This window comes from Drosophila tropicalis, unplaced genomic scaffold (assembly GCF_018151085.1).
Source record: "Drosophila tropicalis isolate 14030-0801.00 unplaced genomic scaffold, ASM1815108v1 contig_845, whole genome shotgun sequence".
Taxonomy (NCBI): domain Eukaryota; kingdom Metazoa; phylum Arthropoda; class Insecta; order Diptera; family Drosophilidae; genus Drosophila; species Drosophila tropicalis.
The window spans coordinates 7114351-7133916 of record NW_027173338.1 but is presented as its reverse complement, the minus strand read 5'-3'; the positions used below and the strand labels follow the sequence as shown (position 1 = coordinate 7133916).

Below are 19566 nucleotides of genomic sequence, written 5' to 3'. Positions count from 1 at the left end.
AAAATAATAATGAATACTTATTTTAAAATGTTTATTTAACTGAAAAATAAATGGGTTTAAGGGTGAAAGTAATGCAAAGAACTTCTTGAAAAGTGAATATAAAGATTTCTCATCTTTAATTGGCATATTTATTATGACAGACTTCAAAGAAAAAAAATTTGGGACTGTTTGACCGTTTTTGATATTCTAGCTATTGATAGTTAGCCATCTTTACATGATAATTTCAAATCTATTCAAATTTCCATAAAAAAAAGATGAAATAAAATTTTCAAAAAGCAAAAGGACATCCGAGTAATTAAATGGAACCAATGAACTGTTGAAAAAATATGCTCAAATGAGTGAGTTAGTTTATAAACAACTTGAAACGAGAGTTATTCATTAGCGCCTCATTTTGTTAGAGAGTTCATGACTTTTCAGCTAATACTTTTATATCTTTTACCTTTGATGGGGAAAGGATTTTGGAAGGGGGTTTTTGGTGTTTTCTATTGCCAAAGGCCTTTTGATTTTGTTTACATGCTTTTGGCTTAAGGATTATGTGGTTGTCAGTCACTTTACCCGCTGCCCCTTTGCCGCAGCCGTCACGCCTCTTGATACACACACACACACACACAGATACATACATGTACATATGAAAACCTATTCATGTGCACAAATATCCGTTAACGCAACTTTTGCGCTTTTTAATACACAGCACCCCGGCTAAAATTCTTATACCCTCACCTTCTCTCTCTCTTCACTCTACATCTCTCTCCCTTTCTCTCTCTTTCTGTATATCAAGCTCTTTTGCTGCTACTGTTACTTGTTCGTTCATTTCGCCCCAAAGGCAATGAAAACCTCTAAAAGCAGCTTCTACAACAACAACAACAGAACAGGATAAAAAGTATCCACAACATCTCGTTGTATCCATATCTGCTAACACACACACACACACACACATACACTCTTTTGTGGGGAGAGAGTTACAAGGGGGGGCTTTGGGTTACCCCTTTACATTTTTCCTCTCGGGCAAACTTCATGCATGTCGTTCTGTTCTATTTGTTTGTTTTGTTTGTTTGTGCAAATGTTTTGTGTTGTCTGCCTCCAGTTGAGTTCGTTTCTCGTTTTTCGTGTAGTTAATTAATTTATTTAGTGCGGTTTTTCGCTCTGGGATTTATAAAATATTTTACTCGGTTTCTATTTTTTATCCTTGTGTATTTCATTTCATTTTGGTTTTTGGGTTTTTTTTTATTTTCCTTTGTTTCAATTTTGTTTTTTTTTTTTGTTTTTTTTTTTTTCATGAGTTGAAAGTGTAGAAATTCTTCTTCTTCATTTTTTATATACTCTTGCGAGAACAGTATATTCAATTTTTAAAAAACTTTCACCAAGTAATTTATTTTTTTCAAACATTAGCAAAAAACAATTTCTATAAATTTTCATAAGCAACCAAATAAAAAAGAGACCTTAAGGTTATAAGTCTGAATTTTAAAATAATGTTTAAAAAATCTCTTCTCAACTAAAGATCATGTCTTAATATATGGAGTAGTAGTACATAAAGACCTTTGTATATTTATTCTGACAATGAAATATGGCTGAGCCTTTAAGGATAGTTAAACTTGGCTTCATCTTTATTTGAATCTGTATTAAACTGTGTCTTTTTATACCCTTGCAAAAAGGGTATATTAATTTTGGTCAGAAGTGTGCAACGCATAGAACGAAGCATCTCCGACCATACAAAGTATATATATTCTTGATCAGCACGACGAGACGAGTTCAACTAGCCATGTCCGTCCGTCCGTCCGTCCGTCCGTCCGTCTGGATCAACGCAAACTCCTCCTAGACCGTAAGAGCTACAGAGCTGAAATTTTGCACGTAGGCTTGTATATACTGCAGGCGTTGTATATCTCGGATTCAGCCGGATCGGACCACTATATCATATAGCTCCCATACAAACCCCAAAGTCACGAACAGTGACTTTTCTCAATAACTTCGTTATTTTCTATGCTATTATCGTGAAACTTAATATTAGAGAGTTTACTACGCCTATAAGCGACTATGCCAAATTTGATCAAGATCGGGTGACTATATCATATAGCTCCCATACAAACGGCCAAGTCACAAGTTATTTTCGTTATTTTCGTTATTTTCTGAGCTATTGTCGTGAAACTTAATATTAGAGAATTTACTACGCCTATAAGCGACTATGCCAAATTTGATCAAGATCAGGTGACTATATCATATAGCTCCCATAGGAACGATTGGTCGAAAACAGTGACTTTTGTAAATAACTTCGTTACTTTTAACGCGATTGCTTTTAAATTAAACATTTCTTAATTTAATATTTTTGTTAATGACTGTGTCGAATTTGATAAAGATCGGGTGACTATATCATATAGTTCCCCTAGGAACGATCGGTGGAAAACAGTGACTTTGGTCAATATCTTCGTTATTTCCTATGATTGTAGGCCATTCTTTCGCAAACATAAGCCTTTTTAGATAAAACGTTCTTCCACATTGATGGCTAAGAGGTAAGGATAGAGTTACCAAAAAAGTTGCAAGGGTATACAAACTTTGACGCGGTCGAAGTTAGCCCCGGCCCTCTGGTTTTGAATTCGGTTCGACAAAAAACAAAGGCTAAGCCTAGATCTTTACATACTCTTTCAGTATCGGTCTTTGAGGTCTGAAATACTAACCCTTGAACTTTATGGAAGTAACCTAAGATACTTGGTATTAAGAAAACAAACAGTTACTTTCCATCTGGGTTATCAATCAATCAATTTCTAGTCTACAAATTTGTCTGGAGTCATGACATACTTTGATACATCTCTTCACAAAATCATATTGCTGAGAATATTTTTAAATACAATATTTCAAATTAAATCTATTCATCTTACTTCATTCTCTCAGACTCTTTTTAAACTTTTTCAAACCATAAAATCTGCAAGTGAATAAGCCAGCCAAATGATTATTTTAAATGGTTTTCGTTTTTTTTTTCCAAACGACTAAAATGCTCGTGGGCATTGAAATGTTAGGAGGTTAATGTACTCTACAAATATTCCGGAGTTAATTGGTTAAATGGTAAGAAATTTTTGGTTTTGTTAGGCCTTACTATGTTTTTATTGACGAATTGGGTGGGATGTCTCCTTTTTGAGTCACCGAAGGGGCATATTGGTTTAAGACTTTTAAGGAAATATAAGATGCTTTCATTTAGTTTAAAATCAAAATTACAAAAGATTTATTTTAAAATCTTCAATGCATAACTTCTATAAAAGAGGAAAAAATGAAAAAATCTTCTAATTGAAACACCTTAAATAAGATAAATGAGAATAGCAAATGTTTTGAGATATCTTGACAGTTTCCATTACGAACTCTTTCTAATTGGAACACTTCATAAGTTTACCTTTTTTTTAGTAGAGAGAGAGAGAGAGAGAGAGAGAGAGAAAAAAAAAACGAACAAATGTAGAAACAAACTCATAGTAACTATCATAACAAACATAAATCATCTGACTTAACTGAAAGGAGCCAAACAGAGAAAGCAAATTAAAAATAATTAACACAATTACAACTTATATTTTTATATTTTGTTTCTACCGTCATCAAGTTGAGGAACCCGCCTTTGCCTGCTTTCTAGAGAGCAAAGGCAAGGACGTTGCGAACACTGTTCATTAATTTTTAATTATAAACTTGCACTTCGGCGCACATTTCACATTTCATTCATCTTTCAGGGGGAGGGTTGAGGAAGAAAATTGTTGGCAAGGTAAACGGAAAGGATACAAAATGAACGAATAGGAAACTTACCCGTAGAACACTCTCCCAGGCCATCCAGCGTATTGGCATCGGTTGAGTTTGGCGTCCCGTTGTGCCCTCCAATTGGCAATAGTCCGACGCATAGGCCGAACGATTTATCACAGTGCCAATCGAGCAGACCTTGACGCTCAGCTCGGGGCCAATAATGCAACTTCTGCAAGAAATGTAAAAGAGAAAGAGAGAGAGACAGTGTGAGCGAGGGAGTGAGAGATTGCATCAAAAATCGCAATTGAAAATTCAATTAAAAATACCAGAAATTAAATAAACAAACACTTCCGTAGGAGAAAAAGGCAAACGACAAGCCGGGTGGCGAGGACAACATGTACCAGGCAGAGTCGGTCAGAGTCAAGAGGATGTGCTCCTTTTGCTGACATGAGTTGATTGCTTCCACCGAAGCCCAAGCTTTTGCACCAGCTCTTTCCTCCGCAGCATCATCCGCATCATCATCATCACACAGCACAGCAACGTTCGTGGCCGTTCTTATCGTCCTTGTCGTCCCTGTCATCCCAGCCGCCGTCGTCGTCATCGTCGCATGCATTTCAAATGAGCGTTGACTTCTGACAAAATCAACCACCCCACGACAGTATTTTTTGCTACTCTGAATCTACTTTAAAAAGGGGTTGCATGAAACTGTAGCTAATTTACTCTATCCATTAGAAGGTACTGCTCTTATGTCTATAAGGATTTGGTTTGATAAAGACGTTTGGAAGAAAGAATCATTCAATTTCATGGCAAATATTCCAATGCGAATTGTACAAAACTTTTGACTTGGATTTTGTTAATTGTTATTCTAAATTATATTTTAATTGAACTTCTTATATTCCAGAATACTACAGGATTCGATAACATTTTTGGCAGAATGTGCTTTTAAAATCGAAATTATAGTTTGTTCTCTTAGATCGTATGTGATTGGGCGCTTAATAAAAGTTAGACCGATCTTAGATCTTTCATGCAAAGATAAGGGTATTCACGGTTTCATCGAAAGTTTCAGAGTAACCTTCTCTTACATTCTTGATATTTGTTCTTGCTTGAGGGCTTTGGCATGGTTGGTTGGTTGGGTTGTGAAAACAGATTTTACCGTTCGTTGTTTGGAAGCTGCCAAGTGGTCAGTTTGCTGAAAGCGCCCTCAGGGTAAGCAGAAACAGTTTGACTGCTTTATATTTTTCATATTATTGTTTTACTCCCAATCTCAATGCCAACCCCGAATCCCATTAACAATCTCACTGCAACCAGTAGCAACTGTCTAAAAGTGGAACCAAAACGGAAAATTCAGACATGACTGAAAATGACAATATAGCCCAAAGTGGGGATGAGAGACTATGGCGTCGTAAATGAAACCATGAATTGGTAAATAAAATCAACATTTCATATTTGGTTAGAGAGTTAAGCAAACATGGCCAACCGTTTGAGCTTATGATGGATGACACAAATACCTTGGAGGACAATTTGTAAATGGGGTTGCATTTAATATCTGACTGACTGTTATTTTGCATTACCTATCGATGATAGAGTAAGAATCATAGAACATCTGTAGCAAATTCATTAACCAAAATGTAATCAAATATGCAGAAACTAAAACCAGTTGAAGAAATCTGTCAAATATGACAAGAACCAAACCAATCTTCAACCCTCTTCTGAACCTGTGAATTGGGCATTACACATAAGCAGACAGGTCGGTCTGTCCGTTCGTCTGTCTGTCTGTCTCTCTGTTTGTCCGTCTGACGTGCATAATTTCCTGTTGTTTCGTTTTTGGGCTCAAAGAGGATATGAAGTGCTGTCATATTACAAATAAAATGTCGGGCCTCAAGTGCTCTTCCTAGACTCAACCTCCATCTCGCTTTCCCCCTCACATGGCATGTAATGCGTTTAGCTCGCCCCACACAAAAAAAATAACATAAAATGAAAATCGCAAAAACCACAGTTGGAAATGGTTGCCAGAGTTTTTGATTTCGATTTCCAAGACTTGCGGATATATCCGTGTGTATTGTGTATGTATATATATTTATGTATATGTGGTGGGTAGGTAACAATTGAATTTGTGTTGAGTGAAAGGTTTAATTTTCCACTGACATGCAATGATGATGATGATGTTTGCTTTTACTTAAGAAGGGGACGAAAGTTTGACTAGAGAGAGAGAGAGGATTTGCCATACGGATCGGATCGTGTGTCGCCTGTTGAGTGAGTAGTTAAGTAGGCTTGTCTAGGCTTGTTTATGGATATTGGATATAGGGCTAGAATTGCCATTTTCTTCAATGCTCTTGACATGCATTGACAGTGACACTGACACGTGTCGGCACTGGGTAAGACAACGATGACGACGTTGCCGTCGACGTCGAGGGGTGCTACCAATTACCCCACCACCCACACCCCCCATTGCCTCCCTTATGTCAACATAGTCTCTGTTGACTGTCTTTAAGTTTTGCCTAAATGGCCCCAGGACAGTACAATTTAACCCAATTTATTTGAACTGAAAAACAAAAATAAACGCAGCTTCAAATTTGGTTCACTGTTTGATATTTTAGTTTTATTTCCCCCCCAAAAAAAAAGTAACCTCAATTAAAATACTGCACACAAAAAAAGAAACAAAATGCCGACCAACCAATGTTTTAAAAAAGGGGAATTTTACTTTTTACAACTTTTAGGCGATTGTGCTATACTCTAGGACTAAGGAGAATAATATTTGTGTTAAATCTATGATGGAAGTTGTTTGTGAAGTGTGCGATATATTTTTATTAACAACTGCTTAATATATAATTCATTATTATAATAATAAATCGGTTTTATTGTAAGCAAATGTTAAATAAATATTTGTTTATTTATGATATCAAATCTCAGATGTCAGAGTTTTTCAACTTGTACGATGGAAAATGGATAATGCAGATAAATATTGCTCATACCACATGTTGTCCAAAGAACATACACCCAAATATTTGTGGCTTTCCAGATCAGCGAATCATCTTGATTTCAATGCAGGCACTCGTTTAAGTTATTATTACTTTTATTCATCTATATGATATTTGATAAATCTAATTAGAAAGAGACTTTTTCTATGTATGTATTAAAAAACATAAGTAATTCAAAGGAAAATTTGTTTTAATAGAAATCCATTGTCAATCTAAACCAAAATACAAAACTTGTCCTCAATAATGAAGGAACAAATTGAGAATCCTAATAGAGATTTTTAAGCAAAAGTTAAAAATGCAAAATAACTTAAATGAAATTCTTAAGCGGGCCAAAAAAGTGAATGACAATTACAAAATGTTACCCTCTATTATTAATTTTAAGCCTACAAAGTTTATAAGTCATAATTATACAAATTTCTGTTTTGATTAATGAAATTTGAATTCAAACGATGCTAGATGGCCAAGACCTTGATAGGAGCACTAAACCAATTTTTCCAAATTCACATTTAGATTTTTAGTTAGTTTGATCAGCTACTTATATGTACTTGTTTAAAGCATCAATAATTTTTAATTAGCCGGGAAAAGTTTACCTTGGAAATCCGTTTCGCTAAAGCTAATGGCAAAACATAGCATGGCCATTATTCTCTTCTCTTGTTGAACAAATATATACTAGATTTAGTATGTGACTGTGTGTGTGGTTTCCTTTTTCGCCCAAAAAAAAAATATATATTGTGAAATAGCTAACAATGGACAATGCAGTAGCGAGTCCTTGCAACTTTCACTAACAAGCTCTGCGTGTCTGTGTGTGTGTGTTGGATAAAAGCAGAAACAACAACATCAACAGAACCCATATATTCTTCTATTTTTTTCGTTTTCCTTTTTTTTGTGTTTTTTTTTTATTCTGGTTTTATTTTTTACCCAGTTAGCAATTACAAGCATATTAGGTTAACACAAATGCACAACAAAATGTCCTTGGATTTGTGCAAAAGGGGAAAAAGCAAGCGGGAGAAGGGGAAATATAGAGGGGAAAACGCGTAGAAAACGCAATAACAATAAATTTCCAGCGACTTGCCTGGGCACTTTGAAAATGTGTCAGAAAAACATATAGTTATGGGTTTTTAGTAGTCGACGACGCGACATCGGCTAAATAAATAAAAATGGAAACGAAGGAAAAAAACAACAACAACAATATAAGAGCCCAACAGCAAGGACATATAAATGACTTTGGGATTTGGTTTTTGGTTCTTGGCCGGCAACTGCCTTATGCTTTAGTCGCCCTCGGGTCGTGGCCGGGTTATAAATTAGAAGTACGTGAGGCTAGCGAGATAGCTAGCCAACAGCGTGGGCTTAAAGCGAGTTAATTAAAGTTCAAGACAAAATGACCAAAATGACGGCCATTAGAAACACGCCAGAGACATTAAGTGCATCAACTGAAGTGCTCAGTCAGTCGGTTCACTTTGGTTCAGTCCCTTTGTCTGCCAAATGTTCAATAAACTAAGAAAACAAACAATTAAACTCAAGTTTGATGAGGTAGTTCATGTTGTTGTTGATCGAAAGGGTAGTCCATGCAACCCCTGAAACTTAAGTAAGTCAAAGGCCTTCAGGCCATGTCCTAAATACACTTTCAATTAAATTGACGGGGGGAAGCATACCAGAAGGAAATCGATAGATACAGTATGCTATCAAAGACAAGAAGAGTTGAATGAATCGTTGATTACTTATAAATATTTATGAAAAGTATTTGCTTGAGAAAGTTTTTAGGACTCCCAAATATATATACATGGAAGATCTAGCATCCGATTTTTCAGAGACATGAACGAACTTACTTATGATAACTTATGTTATCAATTTACTTCATGTCTTACTTTTACTTTTCTTTAGTTTATAAATATAATCGTTCATTCGATTGCAATCTTAATCAGATTGACTTTATTCTTATAATAAAAAAAATTACTTTATGTCTTTTTTTTTCCTGCAAGTTGTTAGGTAAAAAAGAAAATGTACAAGAAACTTTGTTAACAATTTTCGCAACTCGCTGGATTCTTTATGCCATAACCTTTACACGCAAAGTGAAGCCATTACCATTGCCATTTCCATTTCCAATTCACATTGCAATCCAAAAGTCAATCTATACATTTTGATGGAGCAACTACTTCCGCTTGGTTGAACATTATTTCCTGCTCTGGTAACCCAAGTGTATTCCAGAATCATCCCGGCCGGGAGCCAGCCAGTGTCATGACAACGTCAGAAACAGCAGCAGCAGCAGCTGCATCCCATTTTATTTGCACGCGTCGCGTTGTCAAGGGTTAAATGCCACACCACCCACCCATAGATATATCCCACCACGACCCAACAATCTGTCTACCAGCTCGTGCTGTCTCGCTCTCTGCCCGCCCCACCGTTCACGACTCTTCATTTGACCTTTATTGGCAATGGCGTTGCCTTTCCACCTGATCACATTTCACATTTGGTCCTTCCTTGCCCGCCATTCTCATTTCATTTTTTTGCATGCGTTGACATGTGAAATTGTTGCGCAAGTCTCTCTTCGGGCCATATTTGATGAGTAGTAGTCCAGGAGATGAAAGATGGTGGGGCGAGAGGTTGGGTATTCCCTCGTGTGTGATGCTTTAATTAATGGCCAATATGTCAGCTGCATTCTAATAGGTTAAACGACAGATAATTGAAGCTGACTAGAAAGAATCGAAATGTCAATTCAATTTAAAAATATAGGAAAACAAAAATCAATCATAATAGGGCTTAGAAAAAAAAAAAAAAGACAAGCCAATCAAAACTCTCCATCATAATCATTAGCATACATTACGGGACTTGACCCCGTAAGTGCTTTACCCAATGGCCTATTATGTGCTTTAGTTCGTTGCTCTATTGGCTTCCTTACTCATTTCGGTTTGTTGTCAAAAGGTCCCCAACCCAAATGATAATAGTTGTTGTTTGGCTCCTACCCTCCCACCCAATCTCTATCACACATGCACACACACTCACGCGACGAGAGAGTGGGATGGCGAGATATATTGTAGTTGTCCTTCATTCTAGCGTTTCAATTGAGTGGAAGGTCTCGGTTTTGGTTGCCATTCTCTGGTCATAAGCTTATAAGCTCATTTTTTTTTTTTTTTTTTTTGCTATTGCTGTCCTTGGTTTGGTTTCTTTGCTTCGCTTGATTTTTTTCTCTCTTTTTTTCAATTTAACATCCGTTTTTGTGGCTACAACATGTCCATTATGTTGATGATGTCCTTTGACAATATGCCCCAGCTTTGACAATGGAGTGCCACGGAGCCTGGACATCGCATGACGTGATGTGGCATGGCATGGTGGGCGTGTAATGGTCCAGAGTTTGGCGTTTGTCAATGGATATTGTGGCTAGTATAGTTTTGGGGCACAGTTTGTTGTTTTGTGTTTCCCCTTCCATTCATATCCCTTTTCTTTCCCTTCCTTTGCCTTTGGGATTCTCTCTCCTTTTGAATTGTGAGATGCTTGTGCTGGGTTTTTGTTTCCAAACCAAAACGAATTGTAAGTGTAAATGAGGCAGGCAGAACTTAGCCGTTATGTCTTTTTTCTTTTGCTATTTCATGTTTTTTCTTCCCAATGTTTGCATTTAAAGCACGAAAAAAGTAATAAATAACTAAGTTGACTTTTTAAATTGATTGCATTTGCTATGCCCACCAGTCTATGTATACATAATCATAATCATATCCATCTATCGATCATTCAGTTATGGTGAATTATTTCCATGCGTTCACTTCATTTATGTACTAATTACATGAAGCAATCTTGTTCATAATCCACTAACCAATGTACCCAATCGTTTCACGCAATACGCCTACTTGCCAGTGCCACGCCTCTTAGTTACTTCATTAGTCTATGCATAGGCCAGTTTGTGATGAGTGACGAGGCAACTTCTTTTACCGACTTTCCACTTGCCGTGTTCGCAACAAAAAAAAAAAGAAAAAAGTAATTTGCATTTATGCAAATTCGTTTCGTTGGTATAGTTGCCCCCCTTTCCTCACACACACTCAGTTTGGCTTCTTCGCTTTCACTATACTCTACTTTTACCTGAGTGGAAAACTGAGGTGGGTAGAGGGGTGATGGCTAACCCACCTTTGGTTCGTTTGCCATCCTTTGCATTGCACTTGCCAAGTTTTAATTTATGCGCATTTTTCTTGTATTTTTCTAGAGTGCAGAAATTTATTGCCTCAACGTTTCACTAATTTAAAACAGTTTTCATTTTCGAAATTTTAAGTGACTCTTACTTTCACTTTTCGTTTTTATGTTTTGTCCCTTCTTTTTTAATTAAAACTGTGTGTGTGTGTGTGTGTGTGTGCCGCCATTTTTATGTTGATTTTATGCAAATGACAATTGATTGAAAATGGCCGATGAGATGCAGTCGGCATATGAAAATAAATGGATACCCGTGCCCATAATGGCCATAATATGCCATAAACAATTACAATTTAATAAATTATAGTTTGTAAATATGTATAAAGTATTGCGTGTACAATATAAAGAAGAAAAAAAGCACATACATAAATTATATATAATTTTTCCATATTTATAGTTATCTCGATCACACCAGTGAATGGGGAAAAAAAGGAAAAATTTGAAACAAAGACGAATTCTGGGCAGGGTCGTAAGCGGGAAACTATCTAAAGGGGGGTTAAGGAATCTATTTAACTATAATTGATTTATAAAGTTAATTAGGAAGGAATAGAATATTTTACAATTAGAATGAATGCCAAGAATATAGAATGTCATGTCATCGAAAACACATCGATCTTAAATAAAAACATATGTTGACCATATTATAAATTGTTAATTTAAGCTTGATAAAAAAGAAATTCAGTATGCGTGTACCTTTACACTTAAATGTTTTACTTTAAGACCATTTAAGCATTCTCTTTTATATTTTTTAAATATGCTAATTAATTTCTGTTATAAGACCATGCGATTTTGGTTATGTTATCATTCTTTTGTAATATAAAACTGTTGAGATGTATAATCCCTGAACATGAACTAACTAAGAAGACATAAGTTGCCGTCGTGTAGAGGCAAAGAAAGACAAGTAAGCTAATTCTTAAGTAAAGATTGAATTTCTGTTACTTAAGAACAGAATTCATGAAGTCGAAATAAGTTTAAGTCCTTATTTTTTATCTCAGAAGTTGTAAACAAAGGTATTTATGTGACTTTAAAGTCAAAGGATTAAAAAAATACTTATAATGGCCATTGGTTTCCTCAAAAGAAAACCTTAAATTGAGGTTGTTTAGGTTGCTTTTCTTATACAACTTTTAAGCTTACGCAAATTATGTTTCTCTTAAAATTTTGATCAAATTTTCATAAAATTTTAGTTTTCAATATTTCACAAAATGTTCATTTTAAACATAGGATTAAAAGTTTTTAAAGAACAATAATCATTCGCCCCCTTTTGGGTTTCGCTGGCCCTGCTGCCTTTTGGCATTAATCTTTGTCATTGTTTGATTAAATCAATTATATATTTTCCAATACAATGGCATAGACCTGACACAGACACGCTTCACTCACCCCCCTCTTTTTCTCTCTTTCTCTTTTGTATCTCACCCTGTAGTCATAATTATTATATGCTGACCCCGGAGCATAATTGCGTTGGTCATTTAAAGGCAAATCCATTTCGGGGCGACTCTAAAAAGCAGGCGAACTGTTGGTCGGTTAGGCTTTTGGGCTTTTTGTCAATTACAAATGCGAACCCAATTGAAATTTGGAAACGCGTTTTGCGTTTGTATGAAATGAATTTCACTGTCATTGATTTGCAATTATTACTAAAAGCCAACCAGCTAGCTAGCTAGCTATCGGCCCTTATCCGTTCAAGCTAATCTAGACACACAAATCTGTGGGAAGACCACCACCAGACGACAAAGGGGGGTTTGTGTTGGGGGGCGGTTGTTGTAATAACCATGGCAGCAGCAGTTGCCACAATCTCCAATCTCTATCCAAAAGCCTCCAATCCCCGCCAGCCTTTTTCAGTCTATGGACTTTAACTTGTCGCGCGACATGAAACGATTAAGCCAGAAATGCTTTTAGCCATGCCATTGGCTTGGCTCCATCTCGTCAACGTCGTCAACGTCGACCAAAGTTCTCACTCTCTCCCTCTGTTGGTTCTCTATGTAAGCAGGTTCGAGGTGTTTTTGGCTTCACTTTGCTGGGGTTTTGTCGTTTGGCTTTGGTCAAGAGAACTCAAAGCTGGCAAATGGCAGCATGTGTCACACAAACATACATACATTTATTTATTCTATACATATATACTTATGTCTCGTGTGATTGATCACAATTTTCGAAAGTAATTAGTCGTTTGCCTCCTTCCATCATCATTTTACCTACTCCAGTGGTTGCCACCAAGAAGCGTCGAGGCGGGCATTAAACGTAATTACTTCGTAAATAATTCGTCGGTCATAGAAGGTCCTTAGCTATATGGTATATATGTATGTATATATGGGATATATATTGGTATATGTATGCAGTAAGTGTAAGTGTAAGTGGGTGATAAACAACACAAAGCCAATCAAGACATTCACTTTGATATAGATAAGCTAAGAGCAATGCTTTAAGGCTCAGCCACATTTTATACGAAAGGCAATCATAACTTTGAGTTTTATTCGAATGCACATTGCAACAATTCAAAACTCAAGTGCTTTAACAACTTGTTCTTTGTGGTAAACACATTGTTAATAATATATTGAAATTGCCAAAATCGTGACGCCAAATCGTTCATTTCTTCTAGCCATAAATCAAAGTGGGATCCACACCGTCGTCCTCTTTTTTCATATTGACGGATCGACCAACCACATTCGAAGCATTGTTCCCTGGGATATTCATTATGATGATGGTTGGCACATTAAAATTCAGGATAATGTTGAATTTAATTAACCTTGCCAATGTCCGGGGATCTCCAGCTTCTCAATCACCCATTCTCTCATAACCATCCAGCCACCCTCAATGCATGTCCTGTCATTGTAATCAGTTTTCTTTTCTTATAGTGGGTTGAAATTGCAACCCCACACACAAAGGGCAGAAACATCTCTGGCCTTTTGGGTGCCAATAATGACGGAAAACATATGCAAGTCCGACGGTAGAGAACTTAACGACAACTAAATCCAATTATAAGCATTTCACTGCAAGGGATGTGGTTGGGGCAATAAAGCAGTCATGGGAGCAACAGGAGCAGCCATGGCACTAGCAGCAGGAACACGTGCGCGCAACGAATTTTTGGAATATATTCACGAAATATTCACGGATTGTGTGTTCTTGATGGAGATGGAATGGATGGGGGAAAGGAATGATGCAAAGGCGATGGGGGAAGGGCCAAAATGCAATGCAGGCCGCCCGCAGCGTTGCATAAAGGTTTACTTTTCATTTACGCTTCGCGAACAAAGAAACAACCCTTACAACTGCAATGCACCCATAGACCTACACACACACATACACACGCACATGCTGAGAGTAGTGTGTACGAGTAGATGGGGGTAGATGAGAGATCCTTTGTGAGGTCCTCACCAATCTCTAGCTGTACCGAAAAATTGTAATTAAACTTAATCCGCTCAATTTGAAACGCACACCGAGTTGCCAAAGTGCCTTTTGCTTTTCCTCTGTCATTTTCATATATGAATTCTATGCATACCCTTTACTAAACGAGTATAATGAATCATAAGACAGTTTGTAATTATACGAAAGTATAAACAAAATCTATGTAAGTCTATTATATCGCAAGTCATTCTCATTTGTCTATAGATTTTGAAATAAAATTTTATATTCTATAAAAATACAGCCACACTAAATTATAATATTAACTTGCTTAACCAAAAATTTCAGACATCTTTTAGGCCAATAAGGGTATTTCATAGTTCGATTTTCAGTGCGATCTCTTTATTTTAATTAAAATCAACCAAGAAAAAATGAAAGGATTCTCGAATCCTTGCATTTTATATGCCCAATGGCATTCAAGCATTAAAAAAATGTGCATAAATTATTGAATTAGTGCGTTTGCAACAAATTTTCTTCTCACTCTTTCACTCTCTGAGCCATTTTAACGTTACTTCCTTCTTCGAAGCAATTTTCACGCCAAGTGCCATTAATAAAGGGGCAAAAAAAAAAAAAATTGTTAAAGCATAAATTAAGGCGCCAATGCCACACTTGTTTATAATTTATGCATTGGGTTGACTTTGCTTTGGTTTGGTTTTTGGGTTTGCTTTTCATTTCATTTATTTATAACAGAACGACTGCCAAAGGGCTGCGGCAATTAGTTGCCATCTCCTTGGGGATGTTTTAATTATCGTATTGTATTTTGTTGCTATTTTATGCTTCCGATTTAATAATGCAAATTAATTCAAGGAGTTGCATGGAAAAAAAAACACAATATTCATATATATATCTTTATTTTTTTTTTGTAATTGCTTTGATTTTATACTTTTTTCTTTTATCGCTTGGCTGATGCTGTATCCTTTTGTTTGTTGGTTTCAGTTTTGTGGTTGTGATTTGATTTATGGAAATTTTCCAAATGGGTGTGGCTGTTAAACTGATTTATATGACAGATATATATTTATAGACTTATATTGAAGGTGGGTGCAATTTGTGTATCCATTTATATAAACAAAAGAAGGGGAGAAGGAAGAGAAGCCAAAAGGTAACAAGAAACAAAACAAAAATGCCAAAATCTCTATAGAAACATATCAAATTTAAGCTTTTATGTTTAATATATCTTGCAGTAATTCATTAATCTAAATGACTGGCATCAAAAGTGAACAATAAAGCAAAAAAAAAAAAAAAATTTTATAAAGTTAAAAGGCCAAGTTTAGCCAAGTTATTGGTAATAATATTTAATATTTGTTTAACTAACTCACAATCAAAGCTACAAAAATTTTAATATTATTTGATAATGACAGCACAAGTCGATGTTGGATCTATGTATAACTTTAATTTTTCCATCATTGAAGCATTGATTTTTCGTTCAAAATAATTTGAGTTCTAATTTACAGATAGGAGTTAATACACATATAGATGTAGAAAATTCTCCTGTTTCAAGTAAAAAATTACAAACAAATTTTCGCATCTTTCGAAATTATGGTAAGTTTTAGTTGATTGTCTTCTTTCCTTTGTGATGGTAACAATTCGAATGCCTTGAAATAGAATGTCTTTGGCAATTTGGATTTGGATGTGCTTTATAGCAAACCTGTGCAATGTCCCGTTACCAGTTGTGGTTCCCAGATGGCCCCAATGGAGTTGCTTGCCCATCTGCTAATGCGTCATTGTCCTCAGGAATCAATGCTGGAGGTAAATGCCAATTGGCCAACGCTATACGAAATTGAATTAGCCAAATTGACACCGGGTCGAAATCATGTTATCGCAGTGATTGCCTACGGCGGACCACCGAATCCGTCACGTAGTTGCCCTGTGACACCTGAGCTGCAAATTGTTCATCATATGCCCATGTTGATGTTGCTCTACATCACTGTACCCGAACCGGATGTCGAGCAGGCCTATGTCTTTTATCTTGTCAGCCCGACGGATTCGAGAAGTGTGAATGCTCATGTAACACTAATAGATTCAACATTTACCCATGAGATGCGAGGCTTGCGTTGCCTGAGAAACTCTCTAGATGCCCCACTGCAGAACAGTGACAGGTTGCTTCATTGCAATACCGATTACCTAGTCTACACGTCCACGGACATAAAGAAACTGTGTGAAATCGGTAAAACGGAGACTATATATAGCAGGATCATACTCTATGGCCAGCCCGACTTGTTTGGTTAGGATCTGCAGGGACAAACTAATATGCAAAATAAAAAATGATTTTTATTTTATTTGTACCATGTACAGAGACATTCACCTCCTAAAAAAAAATAAAAGAAACTATTTACTTTAATTTGCATCAAGTTTTATCAACTGCCCGTGTCTTTTAATATAGGTTTTTACAAGTTTAAAAACACCTGTGAATAGTTCTGGGTCATAAATCAGAGAACAAGGCGATGTTTAGTAGTTTAGTAAAAAGTTAAAATATTAGTCGGAAATTTTAAGGTATTACTTATTTTAAAATTAACTTTTCGGATTACGAACAGCGACATTTTGGTCGCACCATCATTTTCATAGTTTTATATGAATAACTACTACCATGCCATCCAGACCAAAACATTCCTTTTAAATCCATACTGCTGGCATATGTTCCTGAGAAATATATTCCAAATAGATTACTGAGGGAAAAAGAGATATAGAGAATAATTTGGAATTAAGCTACTTTAAATTACTTTACCTATCAGTACAGGTGTCGTACCACCAGGCACCTAGTCGAGTTAAAGCGCAGTTCTCTGACGTTGAATCGTGATCTCTGTCGTAGGTCGAAAACTTGTGGCCCTTGTGTCTTTTTAACGAATCACCAGCATCTCCAGTGGCAGTACCCAGTTTCGTCATTTTGTACAACACATTTTCATTTTCAATGTAAAAGTCGTCGTATTGAGCAAAACGAGTGACCCCTGAGAAATCCTCCAAATGAATGTATAATTCATGGCTTTGCGATTTTGTTATAGCATGCAGTTTATCGAGACCTATAAAGAAATCTCCCGACAGATCTCCAAAACCTCTTTTGTATTCCGTCCAATTTCTAAAGAAATTTAGGTTCACGTTTGACCGACTGGCGATTACAGTCCAACCTGCTCCCGCAATTTTAGCATCGCACATAACTGGAAACGGATCGAGTCCAGGAACGGTTATTTCAAAAATGCCTTCTATTCCAAATTTATGTGGACAGGATGTTAATATAACTGTTTCGTTTTGGTCTTTCTGGACATTTTCCAATAAACTGTTTTGGCATTTATTTGTAGATTTGCATAAAGTTTTATCACAATTTTTACACTTACTTATCATTCGATGAATTTGTTTTCTCTCTCAAAACAATATTTGATTGGAGTGTGAGGCACTCACAAATTGCGAGACACAGGAATGCAAAATACAGGCAAGACACTATCATTGTGTCGGTATAAATACTACTAAATTAGGTTGGAACAATTTCTTTTTATATACCCCAAAAGAACCAAGATAATGAATGTTCCATTTTAAATTTTATACTTTCAACGATGCCCTTGACTGGTCCCATTTCTGATTATGATTTGGTCATATACATGTATGTACATACATATGTATGTATGTTGTGCGTCTGTATATTAAGGCGGATCAATTTATTTCAGCTAAAATCTCATATATTGAAATCGAATTCTACAAAAAGACTATGCGAAGTATGAGCTTTTGTATATTGTATGAGTACCTTCTTTTTTTTTTTTTTAGCATATATTTATAAAATTAGTTTTAAATAAATGAATCATCTAATTACCATTGGGAAATGAATAAATTTTTATCCTAAATCTCAAAAGATGAAAATTTCTTAAAATTCTTTGTAGAATCACATTTTGGTAAACTTTTTTTTATGCTTCATTTAAAAGTGACCCGCCCTAATGTACATACATAAGTTAGTGAATTACTTAAGACTTACTAAATGTGGAAAAAAATAAAAGATAAATTTTTTGAATTCCGCTCGTGCAGCTTGAGTCCATCAACTTTTTTAAAAACCACTGCATTTCCAGTAAATTGCTGTGCCGGAAACTACATATAATACACTTTATATACATCTAAGCAAAATTATGCAAAACCCATTGTTTTAATCTAAAGTTAGATACTGTTTATATGCTCACAACTGTTTGTAATAATTTAAGTGAAACAAAAAATAAACAACAACAAATTGCCCAGAGTGAAGGTCGTTTAATACAGAAACGGATAGCTAAAACCTCTAAAATTGCCAAAATTTGTAGTTCGTTTTCTGATTACGTATACACTGCGTTGCCATACGCATATATGGACTGTCTGGCTTAAGAAACTAATTTTTTTTTTTTTTTTTTTGGGAGTTTATATCTGCATGAATATTTATAGAGTCCTCAGCATTTCGGAATTCTTTCTGAGCATTAAATTACCAAATTGAACTTATCAATTTTTCACCGTCCAATCCAAAATTATTTGCATTAAAGTTTACATAACTTTCTTGATGGTTTGGTTGATTTATGAATCACAGAATCAAAACAACCATCACCCCAATTCTTCCATAAATGTTTCAAATGTGTAACAAATTGCCACAACAAACAATCAAGTCACCAGTTTACTATATATCTTTCTTTTTCTTTGGTTTCGTTTTATTTTGCTTTATATTCTTATGCTACCCTCGAGCAGCATCTTTTCTCTCAGCACTTTACACGTACCAAACAATAACAAAAGTAAGTAGTCTATATAGATATATATATGTATGTATGTGTATACATATATCTTGTACTTCTCATATAGGGTGGTGGGGGGTAAAAAGTCTCTTAAAGAGAGAGAACTTCGTTTGGTTCGTTTGTAGCACAAGTGTTTTGCAGCTTTGCAGTGATTTCATTAAAATTTTACTGTCATAGTAAAAGTTTTATTATGAACTCCAAAGTTGTTGCTTTTCTGCGTTTTGTTGCTGCTGCAAAAACGTGAGTCAAAAACAATTCCGAAAATATTACATGTTAAGACAAAGCAATGACTCTTAGATACCCTGCAAGGGATTGGAATTTTATATTCCTTTTATTTTTGGAGGATTCTACAAAACGTAGACAGGATGGGCAGAACTTAGTAGATTAAGCAAAAAATAATTAGGTTTTTGTTGCTTTGCTAGCTCCAAATTCTTAGTATCAATATACCCATTTGAAAATATATTTTTATTAGGTATCAAGCTAGCAAAGAAAATAAAGAAATAAACAAACATCAGAGTCAGAGACAGAGACAGAGTGAAAAGTCAGCCCAGGCTTGTTCAGCTTATATAGTAATTATGTTGTTGTTGTTG

The 19566-nt window shown here is 35.7% G+C and overlaps 2 protein-coding genes and 1 long non-coding RNA gene across 3 annotated transcripts in view; 1 reads left to right on the top strand and 2 right to left on the bottom strand.

Annotated features, from left to right (window-relative positions):
- Window positions 1-19566, bottom strand: part of Ddr (discoidin domain-containing receptor 2) — a 169526-nt gene that overhangs the window by 659 nt on the left and 149301 nt on the right. The window contains exon 16 of the mRNA XM_068294642.1: window positions 3775-3937. Coding sequence (XP_068150743.1) covers window positions 3775-3937 — 163 coding nt within the window. The remainder of the gene's footprint in view (window positions 1-3774; window positions 3938-19566) is intronic.
- On the top strand, window positions 15656-16587 carry LOC137581276 (uncharacterized). The gene is made up of 2 exons (XR_011033110.1): window positions 15656-15788; window positions 15852-16587. It is a non-coding gene; the product is annotated as an uncharacterized lncRNA (long non-coding RNA).
- LOC137580593 (ficolin-1-like) lies at window positions 16771-17811 on the bottom strand. Its single transcript, XM_068294691.1, has 3 exons — window positions 17784-17811; window positions 16972-17443; window positions 16771-16912 (listed from the first exon to the last, which is right to left on the bottom strand). Exons 1-3 carry the CDS (start codon window positions 17809-17811, stop codon window positions 16771-16773), a joined length of 642 nt encoding a protein of 213 aa, XP_068150792.1.

Bases quoted from the DNA above. Each gene is read 5' to 3' on its own strand.
- LOC137580593 (XM_068294691.1), bottom strand. From the start codon at position 17,811: ATGGGACCAGTCAAGGGCATCGTTGAAA. The intron at 17,444-17,783 runs GTATAAAATTTA...AATTTGGAATAG, and splicing joins AGTCAAGGGCATCGTTGAAA to AAGGCATTTTTGAAATAACC. The intron at 16,913-16,971 runs GTAAAGTAATTT...TTTTTCCCTCAG, and splicing joins TACGACACCTGTACTGATAG to TAATCTATTTGGAATATATT.